Source organism: Centropristis striata, chromosome 8, assembly GCF_030273125.1.
Source record: "Centropristis striata isolate RG_2023a ecotype Rhode Island chromosome 8, C.striata_1.0, whole genome shotgun sequence".
Taxonomy (NCBI): domain Eukaryota; kingdom Metazoa; phylum Chordata; class Actinopteri; order Perciformes; family Serranidae; genus Centropristis; species Centropristis striata.
In genome coordinates, this window is record NC_081524.1 from 25,195,819 (window position 1) to 25,222,623 (window position 26,805).

The 26,805-nt window shown below is 38.0% G+C and overlaps 1 protein-coding gene across 1 annotated transcript in view; it reads left to right on the plus strand.

The window, feature by feature from the left end:
- Positions 1-7,048: 7,048 nt before the first annotated feature.
- Positions 7,049-26,805, plus strand: part of ascc3 (activating signal cointegrator 1 complex subunit 3) — a 155,605-nt gene continuing 135,848 nt past the window's right edge. The window contains exons 1-5 of the mRNA XM_059339001.1: positions 7,049-7,141; positions 7,884-8,018; positions 13,667-13,817; positions 16,419-16,996; positions 23,701-23,818. Coding sequence (XP_059194984.1) covers positions 7,929-8,018; positions 13,667-13,817; positions 16,419-16,996; positions 23,701-23,818 — 937 coding nt within the window. The 5' untranslated portion in view covers positions 7,049-7,141; positions 7,884-7,928. The remainder of the gene's footprint in view (positions 7,142-7,883; positions 8,019-13,666; positions 13,818-16,418; positions 16,997-23,700; positions 23,819-26,805) is intronic.

Consider the following 26,805-nt stretch of genomic DNA (forward strand, 5'->3'; position numbering starts at 1 on the left):
TCCACATGTTAACTTAAAATTAAAAGGAGCTCCTTGTCTTGTTTGATCAATCTGCAATCATCTATGAAATTCTAGCGAGCGTTAGCTGCTGAATCGTTCTGTCTTGATGTGCACATAGTGTATCCACTAATGCAAACAAACTGGAAACATTACATATCACACCAACAATTAGTAAGATGGGGATGGATGAACAAAAGCATGGATCCAGCTTCACATGTGCTGCTCAAGTGATACTCTTCCCAAAATGCAAAAAATACTCCATGATACTGTTACTTAAGATACTTGGATTGATTAGTGGTAAAGTGCTGTATTTTAGGAACAAATTATAGTTCTGTTAAAAAATGCTCAATAGACCGCAATTTATCAGATTTTCATTTGTATTAACAGTGAAGGGCTGTATTTTAAAAATAACAGGTTAATACTGTTTTGACATAATGTTTGCTATTAAGATGTATCAAAAGATGATTTTGCTCACCTTATGTATTTAATAGGCAGACTGCTTTGAAAATAATGTGTTTTATTCACTATTTTTGATCCCATTGCACCTCTGGAAACCCAAGGATAGCATTACCTTCCAATGCAAACATAACATTTTTAGGCCCACCACTGGTAACAATGCTTTTCATTCCAATGAGCAACAGCACTGCTTTGGGCAACAGCACAAGACATGGTGGCACAGATTATGCATGGCAGGTTTACTGGGTTAACGTGTCAATATTAGGATTAGGATTCTCAATTGCTTTCTGGATTGTGTGCTGTTCTCCATGCATCTAATTGACTCTATATTTGGTGTGAAACCAACACAGGGCTTTATGCTGCATACATTTTTGATTGATTGATTTTATTTGACCATTCTTGATATAAAAATATGAAACAGCAACCTGTGCCACACGTTACATAAAAAAATAAAAATAGTCAGGGATGACACAATAAAGCCCTAAGGCTTATTTCCATTGTGGTCCCTATTTTAGCCTGTTTTGGATGGGGTCTAAGAGACAGGTTGATGGCTTGGATGAAGAAATCATCATCAATCAGTTCGTTATTGAAGCTGATGGGAGAAAAGCAGTCTAAATATAGTATATATTCTGTATATTTTAGAGATTTTGCTGTGGTTCCTGTGTTGAAGATACATTGGTACAGAGGGCATGAGGTTGTGAATTATCTCTAATTACGACAATTTTGCTATAGCTCATGAAGATCTCACAAAGCTGTGACCCTCTGTCCACCTGGCAATGGTGCTGGAAGAAAGCCTGGGGTTGTTCTTATTTTCCTCTGTTACAGATGGGTGCTCGTCTGGACTGACTTGCAAAACTAGATGAAATTCTTTCAGATTGATAGAAAATTATTTCCTTTCAAGATTTCACAATGTTTGCTTTAATTTGTTAAAGTTTTTAGAGGGGCAATAGAGTTGAAGGTCACTTGCAGTGAGCCCAGAGCACTATCAACAAGATAAATAATGGGCTAAAGCAAATATAGCAAATGGTGAAGAATTGGCTTTAATGGAATTCTGGAATTCTGTGGGAAGACGTTATTAAATATTGCAATTTCAATGCTACATGCCAAAACATGGTTGTGGGTGTGGTTAAAACAATGAAAGGTATTATTTAGACACTGACAGACATCAATCAAATCTTATAATGAGATAATCATAGTACTAAGTAATCATTATTGTCCACAGGAATATTTAAAATCACCAACAACCAATATTCTGAATATGGACCAGAAGTGCAGTACAATATAGAATGGGCCAGGTTGGGTTTGAAAGACTAAGAACAAAGCATTTAAATGAGTTATAATTGAGCCAGTGCCTCAAAGATTGTGAATATTAATGTGACTGGGGGAGAGGATTAATTTAGACTAACATAATCTTCATGACACAGCCAGGTTTCAGTAAAACAAAACATATCAATCTGACTTTAAATAATTTAAATCGGATTTTCAAGAATCCACATTTAACTCTCCTATTTTGTTGTACTATTACAGTAGTGGTGTGCATTTGTATTATTGTATTAGGTTTTTATAACTGCTCTTCTGTTCATTTTTGATTGAATTAATTTTAAGTGGAAGGGGAGCAGACACAGTCTCTATGGAGTTTTGGGTGGGTAACTGTTTTAATGGAAGTGCAGAGAAGCATGTACGATTGCATCTCCTGTCTCAACTCTGGGTTGTCATGGTTTTGGACCACCAATAAACTTGTTCAGGTTTCTAGATAAGAGAGCTGAATCATCCAAAGTGGCCTTATCAGAAAGTCTACCAATTATCTAGTGAGATATAGAATAGCTTTGTATACTATAGCTAGTATAGTGTGTAGTGATGTTTCCATATCAAAGAAATGTTTTTAAATAATAATAATAATAATAATAATCCCTAGACAAACCATTAGATGGTGACTAATGACAATTTAAGCTCTTCATTAGATACAAATTTGCATCGTTACGGAATAAACTAGAATGATTGTTAAAAAAGTGTAAGCATAATAACATGTAAATATGGTGTACCAAAAACTGATTGCAGAATAAATCATTTCTCATTAAGGTTTAAAACAGCATTATGTCCATTTATTTCCAATTTTCCCAGTAATTGTTCATTAGTTTTTGCATGTACTTGTTCAGTAATGCTGTATACATGAAATCTGTTTGCCTCATAAATCTAGTGGTTTTTCTTGCAGTTTGGTTCATATTACTTTGTCTTTGCCTGTGGTAATGTCATCTACAGAATATTCACTTGGAATGTGGTTTATATTGGATACAACAATATCAGGGATGACAAGTCAAACATGAGAAATTCACATAAATAAAACTCAAACTGATGCATTGTATTTTACAAGTCGTGCCCTTTAGTGTGGTCTCAGGGACACATGTATGTGTGTCGTTGATGTTATTGTGTATGTGTGCGTGAGGGATATCGAGAGAGAGCCAAAAGAGAGAGACAAAATGAGAGTGAATCATTCTCTCACTCTCACTATTCTCTGAAGCAGAGCTCTCTTGCGGCATAGCTAGAGTTCAGTGGACACCACTCATGCATACAGTGCATGAAGTGGTGCATGTGTGTGTGTGTGTGTGTGTGTGTATGTGTGTGTGTGTGTGTGTGTGGTGGGGGAGGGACTTTGATTTGGGCCTGGCCAAGAGGACAAACCACACAGAGGAATAAAGCAAATGAAGTGAAGAGAGCAGATGAGACACCTTCTTCTCACAGGTTGAAACCACATAGGTGAGTTATGAATTACAATGAGGTTGTCTAATTGAATGCACACGACAAGCTGCTTTTGTGACAAAAAAACAGACAAAATAAAGGAACCCCGACCGAATTTCACCTCTGTTTTTACAGAGAACACTATGAACTTTTCAGATGACTGAAAATAAAAACATGGGAATCATAGAATACAAAGATTGGATGTCTAAGTCTTTGTTAATGGCCCCGAGAGTTAGCAGTGTTCAGTACATCCTACAGCATGAAAGTACTGAACAGAAAAAAATGCATGACAATCTGCCTGTTAGCCAGTGAGACAAAGCACTGTGTTAGTGGTGGTGTAACAACCAGAACAATTTTTCTCATTTTTCTCATCTTGAAATTTGCTTTTTCGGTCTGCATAGTATTCTGGTGCCCAGCATGAAGCGCACAGACAGGAGAAGAGGTGGAAACAGATGGTGGGAGGTACATTCAGATGAAGCAGTGCAAAGTAAGGTGTTGGTATTTTGGTGAAAAATGGGTAGAATAAACATCTCATTCAGAATCACTTTCTGACTGTGCAAATGAGCTGAAGACTGCGTCACCAAGAGCTAGTAAAACACAGTTGGAGCATATACGCAGCAACAACATAATAATGCCCAATACCAGGATTAAATCATTTAACACTGTCCACTGCCAGTAAAAACAGGCATGAAAAACGTATTGATCAATCTCTTCCAAAAAGATACCAATGAAAATGAAACCACAATTAACAGAGGATTGTGTCTGAAAACAAAATGATTCCAACTTTATGGTGTACATAAAAAAGGTTTCTCCTTCAGTCCATTAATTAAATGCCTACAGCCATCTGACGGCAGAAGAACAGATAACGCTAATAAATCTGCAACCTCAGAGGATAGTGCTATCATGCATGGACACAATGGCTGCCACCCTGATTGTTTTCTGTGTGCCACAGCCTCTTATCCTATTTTAAAACAAACAAACAAACAAACAAACAAAAACAATCAGTGGTTTAATATTTATAATTGCGTTACAAAGTAAACGCTGCTTTCAAATTTTGACATATGATGTGATCATTTACGAGGTGAGAAGCAGTATTATGATTGAATTACCATTGGATTGATGCAATCATATTAACAGCCTGACCTGACTTTTAAAATAAATTATTGATAACACTAAGACTTCAGGCTATACTTTTTTCCTTTTCTTTGCTTGTTTATTATTTAGACTATAAACATTCCCATCGGCCTCAGATGTACCTAGGTTAGGGTCAATACCAAATGCCAACACACAAAGAAGGTGGAGGCTGTCGACACTGAGCCTGCTGAACATCAGAGTGTTAGCTTTGTAACTATGAGCATGTTAGTGGGTCTATGCTGACATCAGCACCATGTATGTACAGCCTCACGAGTCATGAACAAAGATGTTTATATATCTCTGAATGATAAAAAAATTATAACTGTAAAAGGTTTGGCATGTATGTTTATTTGTTTTCCTTATCATAGGTTCAATTGTTGGTGCCACCATGATGATGATCGTAACAGTGAATAGGCTTCAAGTAAAATTATGCAAGCTGTTTGTTGATCAATCTGTGTATCTTCCTTTCAATCCATATCTGTCTGGAAATCAAAACGCAAAAAACGAAAAAACAAGTTTGATTTCATGTTGTATTTTTTATTTTATTTTTTTCAAGTAAAAAAAACAGATTGTTTTATTGAAAATATGACTGTAAAATATGAATTGATTGTCATTTCTCATTTTTTCCATGTCTTCTCTAACATAAGAAGATGGGAAATGAACAAAAAATGAAAAAAAATGTGCATTTTGTCATATATCCTCCATCCTTAAGTTTACCTTCCTTTAGCCTTTTAAAAAGCATCATTGTGTCCATGTTTGAAATGTAATCAAAGGAGAAAGCGTGGCTGTGCTGCTGCATGTAGCTTGGAACTTCATTATCTAATGAAAGAGGTCGCGGCTGCGGGAATCTCGGGGTCATAGAATCCTGATCACCTGACCACTAAATTGCAAAATGTAAATTTTCAAAATCAACATTGCCCTTATTCTCATACTTGATATCATGGTCATACATTGGGTTTAAAAGAATAGATAAGTGGGACTTTTGTATAATGTATAATGTAAATAAAAGGTTGATTTTTTGAAATAACAGGTAACTTTTCATTATCTGTGTTTTGATTTCCAAACGGATATAGATTGACAGAAGATACACAGATTTGGATCTATGCTTTCACTTGTGTTTTATTGTAATGATTGGTATAGTTGGAGCAATTTCCCTCCAGGACAATGTTGTCCCGTGGGAGACAAAAGTAAGATAACCTTACATTAACACAAAACATAATGTATGTTTTGTTCTGTTCAGTAACAGGCTTTTATTTGCTCTGTTTCAATCACACAATCTATATGGTTTCAATATCTTGATTTGTGGCCTACATTTGCCTTTTACAACTATGCTTTTGGCTTCTTATTTTTGATTACACAGTTGTATCAACACATCAAGGGCAGTGGTGTAAAAAGTATTCAGATCTCTTACTTAAGTAAAAGTACTAATACAACACTGTGAAATTACTCAACTACAAGTAAAAGTCCTGCATTCATAACTTACTGAAGTAAAAGTAAGAAAGTGTCAGCATCAAAATGTACTCAAAGTATCAAAATTAAAAGTACTCTTTATGAAGAATGGAGCCACTCAGATTGTTTTATATATTCTAAATATATTATTATATTATTTATATTGATGCATTTATGTAATTTAGTTAACACAGGCTACTTCACTCATTTAACTAATTAATATACTGTTATGAAGTTTTATAAAAATAAAAAAAATAAAAAAGTCTAATCACTTTAAATTGATCATATATTTTATGTTAAATCTTGACCTGAAAAGTAACTAGAGCGTCATCTAAATGTAGTGGAGTAAATATTTACATCTAAAATATAGTGGAGTAGAAGTATAAAGTTTCATAAAGTGGAAATACTCAAGTAAAGTCCAAGTACCTCAAAACTGTACTTAAGTAAAGTACCCTGAGGGCACCACAGTCCATAGACACTTTTAAAAAAGGACTACAAATTTTCCTTTTTAGCAAAACTTTTGGTTCCTCCCGTCCAGATGTTTTTTTTAGCTTGAGTATGTAAGTACTTTTTCTTCTGTTTTTAGCCGTTTAATCCTTTTTCTATAATTAGACTGTTATGCTTTTAAACTGTAGCACTTTGAGATTTCCTTTAAGGTAAAGTGCATTACAAATAAAATGTATTATTATTAGGCTATTATTATTATTATCATCATTATTATTATTATTGAGTAAATGTACTTCGTTACTTTCCACCACTGATTAATGGTAAACAAGAAAAACACAAATTAAACAAACGGATACATAAATAGAGCAAACCCATCTTGTACAACAAGAAATAGAGGGTCTTGTGTTTCTGTTTGTCAGCATGTAGAGTTTTAACGTGAAGGACACGAAACGTTTCGTTTTCCAGAAAGTATGCAGTTCGTGGTTGCGCTCGTTATAAGTAGCGGGGCGGTCGGACTCCGAGGGGTTAACCATTTTGAAGATGAAGAGTTGGGCAAAAGGGTTCCGCGGCAGAGAACAAGTCCTTAGCACGGAGCAGACTCCGTCGCAAGACACAGTTTTGATGGCATCTGGTCAATTCCAGCAAGCAACAGCGTAACACGTTTTAATTCAGGTACCATTTCCGCCTTTGTGGGTTTCGGTGTACGCCTGTGTACATTAAAAGCATACCCTGTGTGACGTAGCACTCCTCTGTATAAATGGGCAATGTAGTCCTTTTAGACTTTGATTCTATCAGGAAATTCCATGCACAAACTACAATACCCATAGTTCCTAGCTGACACGCAACTTCTGTTGACATCTGCCGGTGGGCCAGTCAGTCACACGCGTCTCACAGTCCATTCTACAAGGCGCCTTTGAAGGTAGTTAGCTGTTGAAATATCAAGTTTAACATTGCATAATACACTGCTAAATTGTGCCAATTGATTAGATATTGTCAGTTGTTCGCAGTGCTAAAGCTAACGTTACAGTAATGCGGCTGTGGAAGTGGCAGCCAGGCTTCCAGGCTAACATTAGCTCGCAACACAAGCTGTGTGAGCATCTTTCATATTGTTACGTTTAAAGTTATTACAAGTGGCGTGAGTAAACGTGACGTTTTTACATTAAAAGCAAGGCATAACACAACAGCCCCACTGAAGGCCCGGGGTTGTTGTCAGGTAGTTAAAACAGGTGGCTTGAGCTCATCATGTTAAAGTTACTTTAACAGATAATGTTTTTGAATGTACACCCAATCTCCCACGCAGTATTTCTTTCCCTAGAAATGTGTATGTGTACCAATTCACCCAACACGACAGTAACGTCGCTTCCTCGCAGATATTCTCGCAACTATTAAAGTAAATTAGTTGACTGCTATTGGGTGTTTTAGAGGATTCGTTGTGTGCCGAATAAAATCAGACCCCAGCAGCATTATGTTTTCTTCTGCTAATGTCTACTTATGTGTGTGATTATTGTTTTAAGGCAACTTTAAACTGACACTAATTATGTATGGAGTTCAGTGTGTATTTGAATAGACACGCTGTATTATTAGTACACTATATCATTTAGAAACCATACTGCCACGAAAGCCCAGTTCACCAATTCTAACTGTGTGTATGTCTGCCATAGGAATAAGCTGGAGAAGCAGTGTATGGATACAAGCATCCAAGAAAAATGTCTCCTCCACGGCTCACAGGCGCACTACGCTCCTTCTCTAGTGTCAGCAAGAAGGAGGACTTCACTGGACAGCTCTATGATCTGAAGGTGAGGCCAGCCACTGGATGATTGGAAATTAGTATTTTCACAATAGCTTGATGAATTTAATAAAGTAGTGCAGTATGTAACAAAGAAATAAACAAGAATAATGTGCATTTTCACAGCAGTATAGTGTTTCTTAGTTTTACTTTTACATTTAAATATTCTATTCACCCCTTAGCCATTGGATGCTCCTGAAAAGAAATGTCATTTTGCAGAAAAAAAATCAATGGAGGTACCAAAGGCATAAGAAACTGATATGACATTTACCATTATGCATCTTTTCAATATCACTGATGTCAATCTGTCAGAAAAATATTGTTGTGGATTGCTTCACTACTCATAGCTTTAACTTTAAGCTATTCAAGCAGCAGAGAAGCTATTCAGACTAGGGTTGCAAATACTTGTAACATTTCTGTCATAATTCCTGAAAGTATCCGAAAATTCTCCATTGGATCAATTCAGTTTTTATTTCTGTTTTACGCTTCATCCCAAATCTTTTGGAATCTGGGTTGTAAATTTATATTATGCGACTTTAGTAAATATCTATTTTCTGATATTTCAGTTAACCAGCAGATAGTAAATCAAGCAAAGTACACCATAAGTTTGCACTCCAGTTTCCAAAGTACCGGTGTTCCCCATCAGTTAACTTGCTACTTGCTAACTGTTGTGGGGAAATTCTGGAGCTGAGTGACGTGAAGACACAGTGAAGATCAGAGCCTTATCATGGAGCACTATACTAATAGTTGCTAAAAGCAGTCTATAGCCGTGTTTCCAATAGAGGAAAAAGTGGCCGCTGGGAAAGCCTCAGGCCACGCCCTCTAAAATTGCCACTCACTCAGCGTGTCTCCATTACAAAAAAGGCCCGAGAGGGATTTACGAGACTCCTGAGGTGACGTGTGGTTTTTGATCGTCCTGTAATCGCTTAGCAACAGTTTCGACTGTGACGTCACATACGCTTCGGAATAAACACGGGAAACGCAACTGTGGCCGCCGTCGCTAACTGTGCACAACGTCCGCAGCTGATCATAAACAAACCAGCATGGCTAATTATGCACAGCGTCTCCGCTGATCATAAACAAACATGCATCGCTAACTGTACACAAAGTGTCCGCCGCTGATTGTGAATTAATCGGCATCACTAACTGTGCACAGAGTGTCCGGTGCTTGTTGTAAACAAACAGCGATCACTAAGTGAACACCTCCTGTAGCAGCAGCACATACACACTGTACTGTTACAGAGCTAACTGTTAGCCTGTTAGCACTGTGCTACTGTGCACCTCGTTCCGCGATGCCGGACTGCACTATGAAAGGACAGAAAATCACTTTGCGTTCATCGGATCATTATGAACGCCCTAAGGCGAGAGAACGGCTCATATTCAAATTAGGGGCGTTTCGGCGAGCGTTCCAGGTATTCGACTGTAGTGGAAACGCGGCTTATAGCCCCTTTTTAAACTGCTATTTCGGGCTGCGATATTAATGCCACTGTAACATTTTACCTTCAATCGGAATGTTTCAGAGGCGTGACCAAATGATCCCAGCTCTGTACTGCCTACGGAGGAAGTAACAGAGGCATTTAATTAGTGAGACTGTTTAAGGTGGGAGGTGTGAACCGGCAAGGCTTAAACTACGTCACATATGTTAGTTGTGCAACCAACACTCTGTCCTGTCAGAAACCATAGACTGCATATAAATAATGGACGTAGTCACCGTGACGTCACCCATTGGTTTGTGAACCATTGGAAGCATTGAGTTCAGTGTTAAACTCGTCACCATCTTGTGTCGCCATCTTGTTTCCGATACGGGGATCAGACCATATCTGGACTGTGGAGGAGCGAGAGGGATCTGATCACTGACTACATGCCTCTCTACACTTCAACCTGACTGAGAGAAGCCGCTTCTAGTTCATGTTAGCATTAACTGGAGCATTAACTGGGATGTTAATTTTGGCAACAAACAAAACAAAATGTACGTTACTTACCTAAGAAAACTGAACAGCGATCATTGTTTTGAATGCATTGCTGATGTTGTCGCTTACTTACTTACACATACTGCCTCTTATACAGCACTACCGTATTAATACTAACCAATTCTACACAAAGTTATCTGTTGCAGGTAGTACAAAAATGACTGGAGTATGTCCCACACAACCAACAGGCAGTATAGGTTAAGAGCACAGACGCACATATAATGCTATATATTAATCACATAGACGTAGAGTCAGTATGTATGAAATATCTGCTATTAGCCCTCAAAATATATCAGATGTTAAATACGTAACAGATGTGTAGTGTAAAATCTTCTAATCTTCGATGCCTGCAGTGTATATCAAGCTTCACTCATACAAAAAGGTGTCAATACTGGATTTTTTTATCAGCTGCAGGGATCATAAAAAGAGACCAGCACACCTGTTCGTGATTTTTTCCCCCTCTGAATTATCATTGGCATAACAACAAGATGCATTTTCCAGTTAAAGCCAGCAGTCTGCCACCTCCTATCAGCTGCCGCCAAGTCACATATTGAAACTCTGAACACATGTCAGAGCAGAGAATAGATTTTTGAATTTGATAAACATTTCGCCTGTGTTTAGTATTATATCCTTTATTGGCGTGTGCAATTCGAAGACCTTGTCAGTCATTATCCAATCTTGAATATATCCCATCTTTACACAACATGTCAGTGATTTGTTCCTCAAATCAATTGCCTCTTCCTGAAACTTGAAATGAAGTTGGGAGCTGTATTCAGCTATTCTCTTTTACCTGGCTCACCTCCAGTTAAATCCTCTCAGCAAAAAAAAGTGCTTCTCCAGGGAAAGGAAGGTGGAAGTCACACTGAGATTATCTCTCAGCTTGCATTAAAATGCTTAGTTTTAGAAGACAGAATGTAACGGAGTCATTGTGTTAATGCTTCTCTTGACTTTCGAGCCTGAACTTTCAGACCTGCTCAGATTTAATACCTCACTGCTCTTAAGGCAGAAGCTTAAAAAAAAAAAAAAAAAAAAAAGGTATTCTCATATACACTGGCTCTTCTACAGAACTACTAATGATGCATGTGTAACTACAATGTTAAACACACATTAAAAAATCGGATTATTTTGGTCTGAGCACCAAAACCCAGGTGATTTAAATCAGGTTTTTTTTTTTAAAAAAACTTTCAAATGATGCCCAGACCCAGTTCTGATAATTGGGCTCCCCTCTTTGTTGAATCTTTGGACTTCATTGTTTGACCATTGTTTGTCATACTCTGGATCTTGTCTTAACTCACGGTGTTAACATTCCTGATGTCAGTTGTATAGATGTCTGGTATGGTGCTGCTTTGTGTCTCCCATACCCTTGACCCAAAAACCAGATCTAGACCTTTTAACTCCTCAGCTGCTAGATTCAATAGTGCCTTGTTTTTTCTTTATCCAAATGAGCTCTCAAATTAGTCTAATAATACGTGTTCCTCCATATTAGATGAACTTGCTGCCTTCAAGACTAAAAAATCAAGACCCCTTTCTATGCCCCGGATAAGTGAAAATATTCAGGTGTTGAATTGAAAATGCCACAAGGTGGAGCGGTTTTGGAAAATGTCAAAATTTACCGTTCACCTTGAACTTTTCAGGTCTCTGCTTAAGACTTTAAACACAGAGATTTAACATTCTAGATGCATATTTTGCTTCGCTAATTGAAAACAATCAGTGAAATCCCAGAATGTTGTTGAACATTGAGAGCCGTGCCATTGACCCTCCCCGCGCCAGATGCTTCCCCTGAGAAATGTGAAGAACTTCTAAACACTCTTTTTTCTTCTTCAGATTCTTCACTTACTGTGTAGAAGTCTTGTGCACTTTCCATCTGCTCATTTGATCCAATTTTCTTATCTGCTGACAAATTTAGTGATGAAAATGAAACCCTAGATTTTCTCCCTGTATTATTTTTAAAGAACATTTTTGATACAGTGTCACCATATGTTCTGTAAATATTAAAGTGCTCTCTGTCAACAGGCTCTGTTCCTGAATTTCTCAATACTGCTCTTCTTTAACCCCTCTAAAAGGCCCTCTCTTGATTCCTCTGATCTTCACAATTTTACACCAATTTCTAAGCTTCCAGTTTTAGCTACAGTTTTAGAAAAGGTTGGAGCATATCAACTTCTAGCGTTTCTTTATGCAAACAATGTCTTTGAGAAAATTTAAATACGTTTTTCAGAAAAATCACAGCAGTGAAACTGTTCACCTTAAGATCTTAAATCAGTTATCTCTGGCAGCTGTTTCTGGCTAAAAATCCATTCTTCTCCTGCATTTAAGAACATCATTTGATACAGTTGACCATAATATTCTCTTGGAGTGTCTAGAGACCTGGGTATTGGTCACACTGTTCTCCAACAAGGTAGCTCCTAGGTGCATTTCTCTTTGTGGTTAACATGCTCCCTCTTGGTCACCTGACATATCCTCAGTTACCACTGTTATACAGACGATACTTAGATCTATTTAAGTTGTGTCCCTCTGAACACCCATCAGAACACTATCAACTTGCTTAACTGCCTGCAAAAGGTGGTCAAAAATGTTTGTGCGAATGTATGATATTGATCACTGGTAGAGATGTGTGTGTGGTGATAACCACATCACCACAACGTCGTGAGCATGTGATGCTACTGCGGTGATCACGTCATCATTGTCATCACCAGCTCTCACACACTGGGTTTGTGCAATGTGATGAATATATTGGCCTTAAGCAATTGGCCAGGTACATCTGATCTGCAGTAGGGCTGGGCGATATGGACCAAAAGTCATATCCCGATATATTTAGGCTGAATATCGATATACAATATATATCCTGATATTTTTATCACGAAGTGAGAGCAAATGTTCAGTCAAAGTCAAATATGACATGTCACAAGTAATTTTATTGAAACCATTTGAACATAAATACTATAGGAGTACCTTTTTTTTTTTTTTTTTTTTAATCAAAGCTCCATAGTGTTCACATTTAAATAATAAAATAAAATCTTAAGAAAATCTTAAATAAAAATAGCGTATGAAATAAAAAAGGCCAATCTTTTTCTGAAATAAATATTTATATTTATATGCGAAAAGAATAACGAACATTACAAAAGTACTTAATATGACAAACCCTAGTAAGGGCAGCATTTATATATAAAGAATATATAAAAATGTTGAACTATATCGATATATGCGATATGGTCTAATTCCATATCACATTTAAAAATATATCGATATATCTTTTATATCGATGTATCCCCCAGCCCTAAATTGCAGTCGTTATTTTGGGGCCAATATTGGAACCAGTTTCGCCTATTTATTCTGCTAATTTAATGCAGAATGAAAACAAACAAAATTCTGGTATGGCTCTTCTGTTCAGTCAAAATGATGCATAAAAATAATTTGAAGTTCAACACATGCCAAAGAAAGCAGACATAATCTTGAGTAATTTAACAGCAAATGTGTAAGATGAACTACACTGTTCTCAGTGACTGACCTCACTGATTGCAACACATCCTGCTTCGACAACATTTCTGCACAATACATTGGCAAACTGTTGGGGTATGTTGGTCTTATCCAAGGCTGTGGGCAATTTGTAATACCTGTGATTATAAGAGCGGCAAGTGCTGCTGTTCTCTTCTTGAAATGTAATTGTATTTCTCTCTGTGGCCCATGCTAGACCAAGCGACTGAAGAGACGGGAGCTGTTTGCCAGAGAGGGTCTGACGTGGCAGAAGATTGTCCATTTCTGCTCTGAGCATCAGGACAAAGCTAAACAGCAAGCTGCTAGTCAAGAACTGAAGAGCCTCCTTCTAGCAGCCAAGGAAATAGGTAAAAAACTGCTTAGCCTCAAATCCGCTTTCATTTTTTTCAATCTATTTTCATGTATTTGCGTGATGAAAACAGAATCCTGTGTCCTGTTTTCACACCATTTGTCTAAAAGTGATTATGATACACTTACTAGCCACTTAAATTATCACATTATTGTTTTGTGCAATTGGAAGGTCAAGATTAGAATTTACTGTGAGGTTAAAAGAAGAGCACATTTTCTAGCTTTAATGAACGGTCAAATTATAAATCATTTCAAAAAAATGTATTCACCCCAGAGGCATTTTGTCATGCAGATTGTTTTATTCATCCAGATTATGAAGTGTCTGAGATTTCTCTGTCACTGAGGTAGAGGCAGAACTACATAGCAACTAACTTCTTTTAAAGACATAGGGTTCTAAAATAGTCTTAATATAAGGGAAATGAAAGCCTTAAATGTATCATATATTTGCTTAAGGTAATAAATGTGCACATGGAAGGCTGATGAGAAAATTGCCAAGCACAGTAGCCTTCAGTAGCTTCTATTTGTTTGTTGAAAAACAATATCCCTCATCATCAAATTTGTGCAGGAGGAGTAATAGTAATATATATAGAGACATAATTGAACATAAACTAGACTAGTGTTCCAAACTAGTCCATAAAGAACTGTGTGTCCACTCATGCTCACCAATTATTTTGCATTTCAGAATTTTAAAAGCATTGTATTTTATACTTGAACAAATAGCTTGGTATGAGTCACAACAAATGAGTATATATCTTCTTAGACATAATAATTAAAATATAGTTTGAAATAATCAAGATTTGTTTTCCTGAGTATATTCAAAATATACACAATTTGGAGGGGTGACTTGTCACTAAAATGAAAATGGCTGGCCATCCTTGAAGTTCAGTTGACCTTAAAGGGGAATTTTAGTATTTTTCAACCTGGACAGTATTTCCCCAGGTTTTGTGTCTACCTGACCATTGGGGATTTTTTAAATTGTCGAGTAATGAAGGGTAGAGCTGCAAACAAGCTATATGAACAGGGCATTTATTATGAAATTGACTTGTTTCCAGAAGAAAATGGTGAAAATGTGAGAGAGAGTCGAGAGATTAGTCCAGTTCAGTTTATCACCGGCCTCTATTCAAATGCACAGAATGGACAGTTTCTCAATTGCTACAGAATGCAATACACATCATGTTTATTGTGTTTGCAAGCAATCATTAAGCGCCTGCTTTCATTAAGACATGGTAACAAATGTAGGCTTAGAACTGGAATGAATAAAAAGCTGGCCTGAGGCAGGAGAATGCATATTTATCAGTCATAAGAAACACTTCATGCCTGATGTCCATATAATTTGCTCACAAATGTGTATTTAATGTCCAGGAGCATTGCAGAGATGAATGTAATTTTTAAGAGAATGCTCCCCAACAAAAATATGTACTAGATTTATACTAGCTTAAGAAAGGTGTGTCATCATGCTGTAAACCTCCCTCTATGACTTCCTCTAGTGTTCTCTAGTGTTATCTGAATTTCACGAGTCAATTATGGAGCACTCTCATGAAAACCTGTGATGATTTTCATTTAGTTTGCCTTTCTCTCCGTTTATGGTAGTATATTTTCGTCTCATTTGCCAGTCAAGAGTAACAGTAACAGCAACAGCTTTATGTGCTGAACCCACCAATGACAATGTGGCGGATCCAAATAAAAAGTTACTCTTAAGCACACTCTGGAAAGGATGAAAGCAGCCATTCTGCTCTGCTACGTGCAGCAACGAGTCTGATGCTTTTAGACTATTTTAATTGGTTTAAATCCTTTTCATCTGTTTCTGCTTTCCTCTCTATTCACCCTCTCTCTCTGTGACATTTTTTACTCTAATTGGACAATTACTCTGTATTCCTTTTTGTTAAGTGCAGTTCTGGTTAAGCATGAATTGTTTGGAATATTATTTAAATAAGGTGCGGGGACCTTAAACAGTGAGCTCATGCTGCTCAGGAATGGCTGCTGATTTTTCTATGAAGCTATAATAGTGCACAACTCATATTTAATGGGCATACAAAGCAGCACTGCTATCTAAATTTAACAAATGTTAAGTATGTATGTATGTATATATATATATATATATATATATATATATATACTTAACAATAGATCATTTAGATAGCAGTGCTGAGGTGTGTGTGCACCTCATATGTATTTATACACACACACACACACACACACACACACACACACACATACACACATATAGAACGGATGGCTCCAATCAAGTAGTCTGATTGGTTGTTGGCTGTGGTATAACTCCTGTATACCAGGCTATGGCGTCCAATTCCTTGTCATAATTCTATAGCAGTCCGATTTCATATTTTTATATGAGGTGCTTGGGACTTCCTGCCGTTACTAAGCAACCAAAACAACTTTAATCTCCCATTAGTATTAAACTGTTTTTCAACTGTGACCTCCGTGGTGGACCCGTTAGCCGTGGTATAAGCCCAACATACCACGGCCTGCTCTGAGCTATTGTTTAAATATATATGTATGTGTTTGTGTGTGTTTGTTTATAAATGTATGTGTATGTGAATACATAAATATATGTATTGACTTTAGTGTGTATTCTTCCACAGTGGGGACTGAACATGGTCAGGCAGCCATTGAAAGTGCTGCTGTCTTTCTGTTTGAGACTTTCCACAACAAAGACCATGTGGGCACAGAGGAGACCCGGGCTATTAAACAGATGTTTGGCCCCTTTCCATCATCAGCAGTTGAAGCCTCCTGTGTCTGTGTGGCTCAGCTGGTGGCCCCACTCGGAGACTCCAGAGTTGAGAGTTTTATCCAGAACCTGTGCTCCCGACAAAACCCTGAACGAGGCTCAACTTTTGGGCGCAACATTGCTTTCTCCCATGACTGCTATGCACTGGATCCACTGGAGGACCTGCCCTGCTCTGGCCTCCAGGAGGAGAATGTGAGTCTGGACTTCATCAACTTTCTTAACAACCAGCAGAGCAGGATGAAGGTCAACAATGAGGAAGAGGTGTCCAGCTCAGGAAGATCTCTAAATTCTGGGGATGGAGCCATCCTTAGAGCAGAAGTGGAGAAATATCTGAATGGAGGCAACATGATCTCATCCAGCCCAGAGGAGCTCTGCACCTCCCTGTTTGAAATGCTGGCCTCCCACAAGAGCGACGATGAGCTGCAGAATGAGGTTTGTGTCATTGGGAAATGCATTTAATATATAGATACTGTATCTTGGAAATCCCTTTACCCAGCTTAATCATGCAAAAGTTTGCTTTGTGCAGCTCAGCCCCTGTTTTATCTGTATAATTGACTTACACAATATCTCAAATCAGTTTTTGACACTGAATCTACAGTACTTTCCTGTAGGGTGTAGGTGTGGAAAGGGTGTATTGACATATATAAATACATACATAAATGCAGTGCACTAACCTTACATAAAGTCACATTTAGATTTACTTTATGTTTACAGACCTGATACTTGATGACTTTTTAGTTTCCAGTTGAAGGTTAGTCCACAGTTTTGAAGCCTTTACAGCAAAAGCCCTGCTACCCTCTGCCTCAAGCTTTGCCCTGTGGACCCAAAGCAACAGCTGCTCTGCAGATCTGAGAGTATGAGTAAGGCTGTAAGGGGTGAGAAGTTCGGCAATGTACGAATGGGCAAGGCCATTTAGTGAGAAAGACAGACGCTAACATTTAAAAATCCATTCTGAGCACCACAGGTATCCAGTGCAATGAAGCAACGACGGGGGAAGTGTGCTCATACCTGCGTTGTTGTGTAAAAACATCATAGTTGAGGAATTAAGGATTTACTTTCTTGAAACCAGCGTTGCTGGTTGTTGGAACAGTGGAAAGACTAACTAGGAGTGGTTTGGTGAATTTTATTCTGCTTCAGTTGAGTTTAAAGAAAGCGTGTTTGAGATGAGTTGCAACTTGAATTTATAAGGTGTACGGTTGTATTTTTCTGTTTTATTCAATAAATTAGGTGCAAGAATATATTGGATATCCTCTCTTCACAAGTGTAACATAATGTGAGCAAACTCTTCGTTTGTCAGTGCATCTCTGAGCTAAACACAAATACAATCATCTCACATCATACTCTATGAAAGCTATGACAGAATGAATAAAACCCATACTGTCCAAGCCCACTGGTCAGTCGCCTGAACTGAATGAACAGAAATTACTTTGTGGAGATAGAGCTGGGCGATATGGACCAAAAGTCATATCCCGATATATTTAGGCTGAATATCGATATAAGATATACATCCCGATATTTTTATCGCAAAGTGAGAGAAAATGTTCAAAGAAAAATATGACATGTCCAGTTTCTTTTTTTAAATGTTTAAGTGAACGTAATTACCATATAACAACACTAGTAGCTTTAAAAAAACAAACAAAAAAAACAAAGCGCCATAAAGTGCATATTTAAATAAATTAAAAAATTAGGTAAAAATAGCCTATGAAATAAAATAGGCTATTTATGTATAAATATTATATGAGAAAACAATAAAGAACATTACAAAAGAACTAAATATGACAAACCCTAGTAAGGCCAGCATTTGTATTTAAAGAAAGAAAGAAAAGTTGAACTGTATCGATATATGTGATATGGTTTAATTACATATCAAGTTAAAAAATATATCGATATATTTTTTTATATCGATATATCACCCAGCCCTATGTGGAGACACATTTTACTTTAATTTCTGCTGGCACTCATGTCCTCTAGTTTGCTCTGTGTCTGAGTTTTACAAAGGAAGGGGCTCAGGCAGCTCCGCCCCACACACACGCACACACGATACATTTCATTGTACTTTGAAGGGATCTATTTGTATTATTATTTTATTATATTATCATTATATCAGTAGCAAAAATGAAAATAGTATCATTTATCACAATGCCTTCTGGGACAGTACATGAGTATGAGTTTGTCCAACGAAATGTAGTTATCTCGAATGGCCTAGTTTTTAACCGGTAGTTAAAAAGATGGCACATGTAAACTCTCTGCAGATAATATGGCCAGTGACTTTGACCGTATCCATTTACAGATGTTGTCTTTTACATTAATATGCCAGGGGGTTTCAATGCCTGTTCACAGGTACCGCAAGGCTGTCTGAAAGCAGGCCATGTTGACTGTTTCCTCTGGAATATCTCCATGCAGCCATGACTGTAATTCTGCATTCACAAGTATCAGTTTAAGTACTGTTAAACCCTAATAGTCTCAACATATTATTTAATTTATAGAACTTATCGCCCAGGCCTACTGTTTTCTTTAATATTTCCATTACAGTTAGTTTTGCAGTGAGGTAATCTGTATAGTTAAAAAATAGCCGTTATGATTTGCCTAACCTCTCCCTCTAATATGGCCCCGATAAATGTCTTTAAGGATCAATTTCAACTTGAATTTACAATGAGTAGTCAACTCTCAACGTTGTACTTCTGTGGCGTGATGTTTGACCTGTTACCCAATGTAACATTTAATGTATTGGGGCTCTTATTGATTCTATAACCTTGACCTTCAACAAGAGGCCTTTTGGTTTGATTCAGATTCCTGATTTATCATGTCCTGGTTGTTGGATCAAGTCATCCTTGGCATTTACCTCCGGACCTTTTTAGACATTTCCAACTTTCTGCATGGCTTTGACCTTCATTTGTAATAAAGCCCAGTGAGAATTATTAGCAACACAACATGTACACATATAACTTCGATAACATTTGATTATTCTGCCTTCATGAAGATAATGAAATGGAAATGTAATTCATGATCCAACAACACTGGTTGAATATTTTGTAAAAAACTGATGTTGGTATGAGGGGGATGAAGAAAGAGAAGTGGCGTTCTCTGGCAGTGCAGAAAATGTAATCTACATTTGTATGTATTTTTAGAAACTGAAGGGATGACAAATATCCTCTATGTAACATGTTTTTTGTCTGAATGTGACAGTGGGCAACTCACAAGAAAACTTTCAAGCTTGAGGAAATAATGGAGGAACAAACAAGTTTCAGGATTGTACAGTGTTTCGTGAGTTAAAAAAGGACAGCTGCCAATAAAGCATGGTTTTGGGTTTTTTTTTTACATGTGTATATGCCCTGAAAGGATATGACAATATAATTAGTAAAAGTACTGCTGGATAGAGACGTTTAGAGGAAGTCAATTTTTCCCAGGAAACTGTAGATTGCATTGAGCTGGTACAACAGTTCGGGTTAGAGAAGGCTCCTCCCTTCTGTTTTCATCTACTTCCACATCTTTCTGTGTGAAGTGAATTGATCAGACATAAAGGAAATATGAAATAAAGGTCAGAGTCTGGATCAGTGTAGGCTTCTGTTGTGTCTCACCCTGTTGAGACCTCCAGCAGTTATTTACCATCCTTACATTCACTTATGAATCAGTAAAGTGCTCCATCATTCTGTCCCCCTGCATTTACACCCACTTCATTCTCTGTCTCCCTTGTACTTAAAGGCTTTTATATTGCTCCTCTGAAGCATCTCTCTCTCCTCTCTCTCCTCTCTCTCTCTCTCTCTCTCTCTCTCTCTCCTCTCTCTCCTCTCTCTCTCTCTCGCTCTCTCTCTCTCTCTCTCTCTCTCTCTCTCGCTCTCTCTCTCTGCCCCCCCCCCCCCCCCCCCCCCCCCCCCCCCCTGTCTCTACAGAGAGGGAAGTTGTACAGAGTTGTACAACTTCAGCTGGTTACAGTTCGTTCCAATGTTTCTCACGTAGTTGACATTTGGAAGTGAACTCTCCCACTGACATCTTTAGATGTAGAACGCTGTGTGTGTGTGTGTGTGTGTGTGTGTGTGTGTGTGTGTGTGTGTGTGTGTGTGTACACCTGCAGACTGTCCATGCATCTACCTCTGTGTGACTCCAAAGTCAACAGTAAAGTTTAAAGGCTTTGCACTCAGTGCCATTAAAGCTGACAATGGAGAGAACATGCTTCTTATTATTTCTCAGTGCTGACCCTCGATTGCTGACATTTTGTGGTTGATGCTGAGCTCTGGGAGGGGGGTGCTACAGAGGAAAGCCATTGGGTTACATACAGTAGAGTGTGAAGGCAGTTTTGCATCGTATGTTGCAGTAGCCTAGTACAGTGTACAGCAGTGGCAGTGACTTGACAAGGGGCTGTTTTTTTTAGGAGCCTGTTGGAACATGATGTTATTTCTATGCACATGTTCACTATATCAGATTCTGATCTGTCGTCCTCTGCACAGCACCAACACATTTACTACCCTGGGTATATAAAATAAATCTAGATGGATGTGTTCATGAGATTTTAGCACCTGTGCTCTAACTATTAAATAGGTCTTCCCCAACAAGAGAGCTTAACCACCCATAGCCTGAACCTGTAGGGTTCTTATTTTTGTTTGAAAACCACAGTGGAAAACGAGAATAAAACTGTCAATCCAAGCCTGATTGCCAACAAATCGTTAAGTAATTTTAATTGTTGGTTAATGAAGTCAGCGATGTGGGAACATTTTATCTTTCCTGGGAGTTTCTTTGCAAACAACAAATGTTAAAGCGTTTGGATGCCGATGGACTTCATGGTGCATTCATGTGCACCTTGTGAACTCAAGCTGTTGATGTAATGGCTCTTTTTTTTTGTTTGTTTAACAGTTTGTTCCCAATTGACGGGTGAAACTGGTTATTGTTATATGGTAAAATAATGAACAGATTATCAATCAATCATGTTATATTCTAATATGAATATTGATATTACTTTACACATTCCATTAACTGTAAGACTGAATTGTGTTAACATTTTTATGTTTTGACCTTGCCTTACAAATAATTAAAATCAAGAACAGTTAAGAACTGGAATTGATAAGCAGAATGGAAACCAGAATACCATGAATATCAAACCCTAAAATCTGGCGATGCAGTTGTTTGGTCATTCTTCTGGAGTACTCAGTGGAGCTCCTTTTTTTGTTCCTTGTCCTGTTGAGTTGTATTGGACAAAAGAATCTCCCATGTGCCATGTCATTTTGATTCCTAAGGCACAAAACACAAGCAACATGACAATTTAGTTTTAATTCTGCTCCCCAGATATTATCTGATGTTAGCCTTGGTTTGTGAATATTACTGAATATTTTGGTTCTTGTATAGCTATTTGTGTTGCATCTGAAGTGTTTGATAAAGTTGTCCCATTTTGTTGAATTCCCCCCCAAAAAGGGTTTTGTAGGTATATCACATTTGGCAGTAACAGCTTGTCTGCACAGGCGAAAGCAGCATGTCAGCAGTGCAACCGCCTCCATCAGTTCCCACTGGAACAGTGCTGCTGTGGACTTTCACTCACAGCCCAAAACACAACCACTGTATGCACGAAAAGTACAAGGGAAGCCTGCATACAGTTACATTTCTTAAAATTAAATGAGAAGGATGACTGAAAAGCTGAAATGAGAGTGAAAATGTCTTGTGTAGATTTGCAAAAAGCGCATGTATCAATATTAAACAGCTGGTTGCTTTAGACATTTGACATTTTTAATCGTCTTTTTTGGGTTGTAATAAAATAAATAAGTCTACAAATGTTAAGTCATGTCCAAACGACTGAAATCAAATGCAGCTGGAGGACATTTGGAAATCCAGAAAACTTTCAAACTACTTGTAAATTAAATCTGCAAATTGTCATTTTAAACATGTCATGATAATATATAACATACAACATACATTATATATATATATATATATAATTTGTGTGTGTGTGTGTGTGTGTGTGTGTGAATATTTGTCTGTCTCGATAGTCTGGAGACCTTATCTTTCCATTGATGTGGAAAAGGTAGGAATACGAAAACTTATTTAAATCCTAATATATCGTGAATTCATGTTGAATTGGTCCCAGTGGTGAGTCAGTTTAAATAATGCTTTAGTGGTCCCATTTACCAGCTGAAAGATTGAGCCGGCAAGGCTGAATATTTAATCACAGATTAAGGAGCAAAGGACACAGACATTTACACTCCTGACCTGTAGCCTTGCAGATGTGTCGTTATTACACAGTTAATGCTTTGGAAATATGCTTGCCTGCAGGATAGTGGACTGTACAGAATCCATCTGAAGGAGAAACTCTGCCTCTCAGTCCCAGTGGACCCGCACCTAATCAGTCAACTCCAAGGACAGAATTCATGAGTTTGTTAAAAAAAAAGAAAATCCTTTTGAGCAGGTGAAACCCCACCCCAGCCACCACCTCCCACCCACTCCCAACATGCAGTACACTCAACTCTTATACAACAGAGACATTCAGAGGGACCAATAGAAGTTTAGAACACATATAAAAGAGACCACCAAGGGAAACAAAGATAACCCCAACAAAGACTATTCCTGACCTGACATCAAAGTGCGTCTGTTGTTTTAGTTCCCTGCTGTGCTGACTATTGCTTTCCCAAGGGAGGACAGACTGAAAGAGCAAGCCATACTGCCATTCTGAAACCATCCCTGAAAGGAGAGCGAAAAACACTGCATTGTTTTACAGGTTCAAATTACATACCCTGGGCTTTCAGGTTTACCATTTTCCAATTAGAGAGCACAAACTTGATCACCCCTTCCATTGCACAATGATATTGATGACTGTCTGTGCAACCCTGTCTCCACAAAGGTTTTAATTGTGTGCTGCCGCCGCTGCTGCTGCTGCTGTGCAAAGGATTTCTTGTTGTTGTTTTCCTGTCACTTGCTAAGTGCCAGGTGGCTATGTTTGGGAGGCTAAGCAGCAGAGCATATTCTGTACCAGGCGGATGGTAATTACCAGGTGCTCAGCCCTGGCAGCAGAACCATGTTTGGGGATATTGGTGAGCCATAGGATGTGCATACGTGTTAGTATGTGTGTGTGCAGTAGTATGTTTGTAGCCACTGTGGATGACTGTGATTTCCACCCCCACTGCCCCCCCTACCCCTCTTCCACTCTCTCCCTCCAGCTGTTCGAGCTGCTGGGCCCAGAGGGGCTGGAGATGATCTCCACCCTCCTCCAGCGAAGGGTGTCCATCGTCGACTCCCTCCTCACCATCCCACCTGACAGGACTGGCCACCCACCAGGTGAGACAGCCGCATGGCAACCAGGTCATCTCCATGGTAACGCAAACTCCACTTCTATAGACTATTTGAAATAGTCATGAACCAGATATTAATTTATGCAGATAAAATAAAAATAAAAACCAGATACATCTGAACTGTACAGCCTCTGAGGTCTTGAGGTTATTTAGGCATTTCTCTTTTTGTGATGAATTTGTGCATAAAAACATGCATAAATGATCATTTATGCATAAATGCATAAAGGCCTGAAAACAAAGGCATTGGCTGCCTCGATATATATGCTATAAAGAAGGTTGTTTTTTTCCCAGTCCATGTTAGACCATATTTCTTGCTTTCTGATGCAAGATGATTAAAAACAGGTGCCAATAACTGCTCTCTTTATTTATAGTGCAGAGCTAAGCAGCAGCGGATCATTTGACATCTGTGAGGAGAGTTATGCTGAAAACATCGTTTTCTGCTTAATTTCATTATGTTCAAACCCAGTTTATATTGTTGTGAAACAAAATCGATCAAACAGATGATCTGTCTTGTAATACTTAGTTCATCATTATTTTTTTGAGAAGTGCTTTTCCATCACATATTGGTCACATAAACTCTTTTTCGACAAAAGGAAAAAAATCGATAACAAAGCCTTTTTACCAGTATTGTGGAAGTTTTGTTTTGGCTTTCATCTAGCTTTTCTAATTTGATGATTGCTGTAAAATCTTTAGGATGTGTTCCCGTGTTGCATATGAACTAAAATCAAATGTCCTCCTTTATTGATTGAATAACTCGTACCATTTTTTCATTGCATGAGGTGAGACTACACAGTAGTTTTGCTAAAAGCTATTTAAGATAGGCAGTCTTTGTTTGATAAGTAAATACAGTAAGTGAACTGTGCGTTATGAACCGAAGTGCCAGACTTTCTCATCTGCTTCTGTGTGACCTAAATACTACAACTTACTACAATAATAGTATAACAGAGTAGTCCAGAACACAAACATGATTGTTGAATTTATTCAGTTTAAGTGATGGAAATGTACAAACCTGATTTAACAAAAAACGCTGGGACACTGTCTCAAATGTTAATATAACAGAGTTTGCAAATGCTTTATGACACAGATTCTATTTAAACTCTACAAACACAATATATTTCATGTTCAAACTGAATAATATTATTGTTTATTGTAGATACACATTCATTCTGAATCTGATGCTGCAACACATACCAAAAAAGTTAAAAATGTTTTGCATCTCCTTTTCTTTAAGCAGTTCTTAATAACTGAGGACATTAACTGTTGAGGTTTTGAAACCAAAATTATTTCCCATTCCTGCTTGACAGTTGCTCAACAGCCTGGGGTCCCCTGCATCATATTTTGTGTTTCACATTTTCAATGAAAGGCAGGTCTGAACTCCAGGCAGGCCAGTCAAGTATCTGCGCTCATTACCTTCAAAGCCATGCTGTTGTAACGTGCAGAATGTGGTTTGGCATTATCTTTCTGAAATAAGCCGGGTGTATCCCTGGAAAAGACATTGTCTGGGCGGCAGCATGTGTTGCTCCACAACCTGTATGTACTGTATGTTCAGCAGTAATGGTGCCTTTACAGAAGTTACCCATGATGCATGGGCACAAACACACTTAGCATACCATTACAGATGCTGGCTTTTAATAATCTTTAAAAAAAATGATGGATTGTAGCTTGTGAAATCCCTAAATTCCTTGTGATTGTGTGTTGAGAAATGTAAACTGTTGGATTATTCACCCCTTTTTTACAGTCATCAGTAGTTCCAAACAGGTTTTTTGAGCCTTCCACAACTGCCCCAGTCTTTTGTTGCCCCTATCCCAAATGTTTTTAAATGTGTGAGTGCATCAAATCCAGAATTCAGAATTAGAATATTCCTTTACAGATATGCATGAAGTTGATGTGGATAAAACATTAAATATATTGTTGTTGTTTCAATTGAATATATGTCAAGAATAATTTTGGTTAACTGCAGCAAGCATTGTCTACTTTATAAATTGTAATACAGATATGTTTGTTTCTATTAGAGACATTAGCTTTAGGTTTAATCCACATTGCTTGGTTATCACAGGGTGTGTCTCCGTATGTAGTTTGAGCTGTGTAGCCTTCTTGTACCTTGAAGGCATGCTCCTTAAGCCCCTTTCATAGTGCGGTCTCACAAATGTTGGCTATTTTGCCGGATAGATCTGTGCTGGCTGTGCTTGCTGCCATGTTGTGTTTATCTGTGGAGAGGCGGGGGGAGGGGTCAGCGCACTCTGACCTACTGGAGCCCAAATGGAGTGCCGATGTTGTGGAAGTTTAAGAGAAAACCGATTTTAACTAAAAATAAATCATGTTTAACTACAAATTCAAATTTACGATAAAATGTATCGCCCAGGCCAAACTACTACAACTACTCCTGTCACCATATTTTAGGGGTGCAAGGGTAAATAGAAGTCACAGTTTGGTTCATATCCCCATTTGGGGGTCTAGGTTTGGTGGAAGTTTGTTACAGCAGAAAAAAACACAAATGCATAAGGATACACTTACTACCTTTGCCAGCAACAAGTGGATTATGCACTTGGTTGTAAATGTGTGTGTGCAAAAAGATTGCATGCATGGTGTCACTAAGGCCCCAGAAAGCACTGGCCCTTGTGTGGAATAGCCTTACATTGGTTTTGCTGTAGTAATCTGGCTCTCCAGAAGCTTAAAGATGAGCCCATTGATTTTGTTTAAGATCTTATTTCAGGAGGGCTGATAGTGAGCTGTGCTAAAGCAGCCCACCTATTGATGTATCTGCAGTTTATGCTGCACACTGTTTTGTTGTTCTTGTTTACCTTTTGAGCCAGCCTTGTGTCTCGACCCCCTGTTTCCTTTGTCCTAAGGTGGCAGGTTTTCACCTCCTTAATGTGGAGTAGAGCTGTAAGTAGTTGAAGATATTGTTTTTAAGATAGGATGGATAATTCTTTGTTGCTATTGCTTTCTTGTGATCCATATGCAAGGTAGACA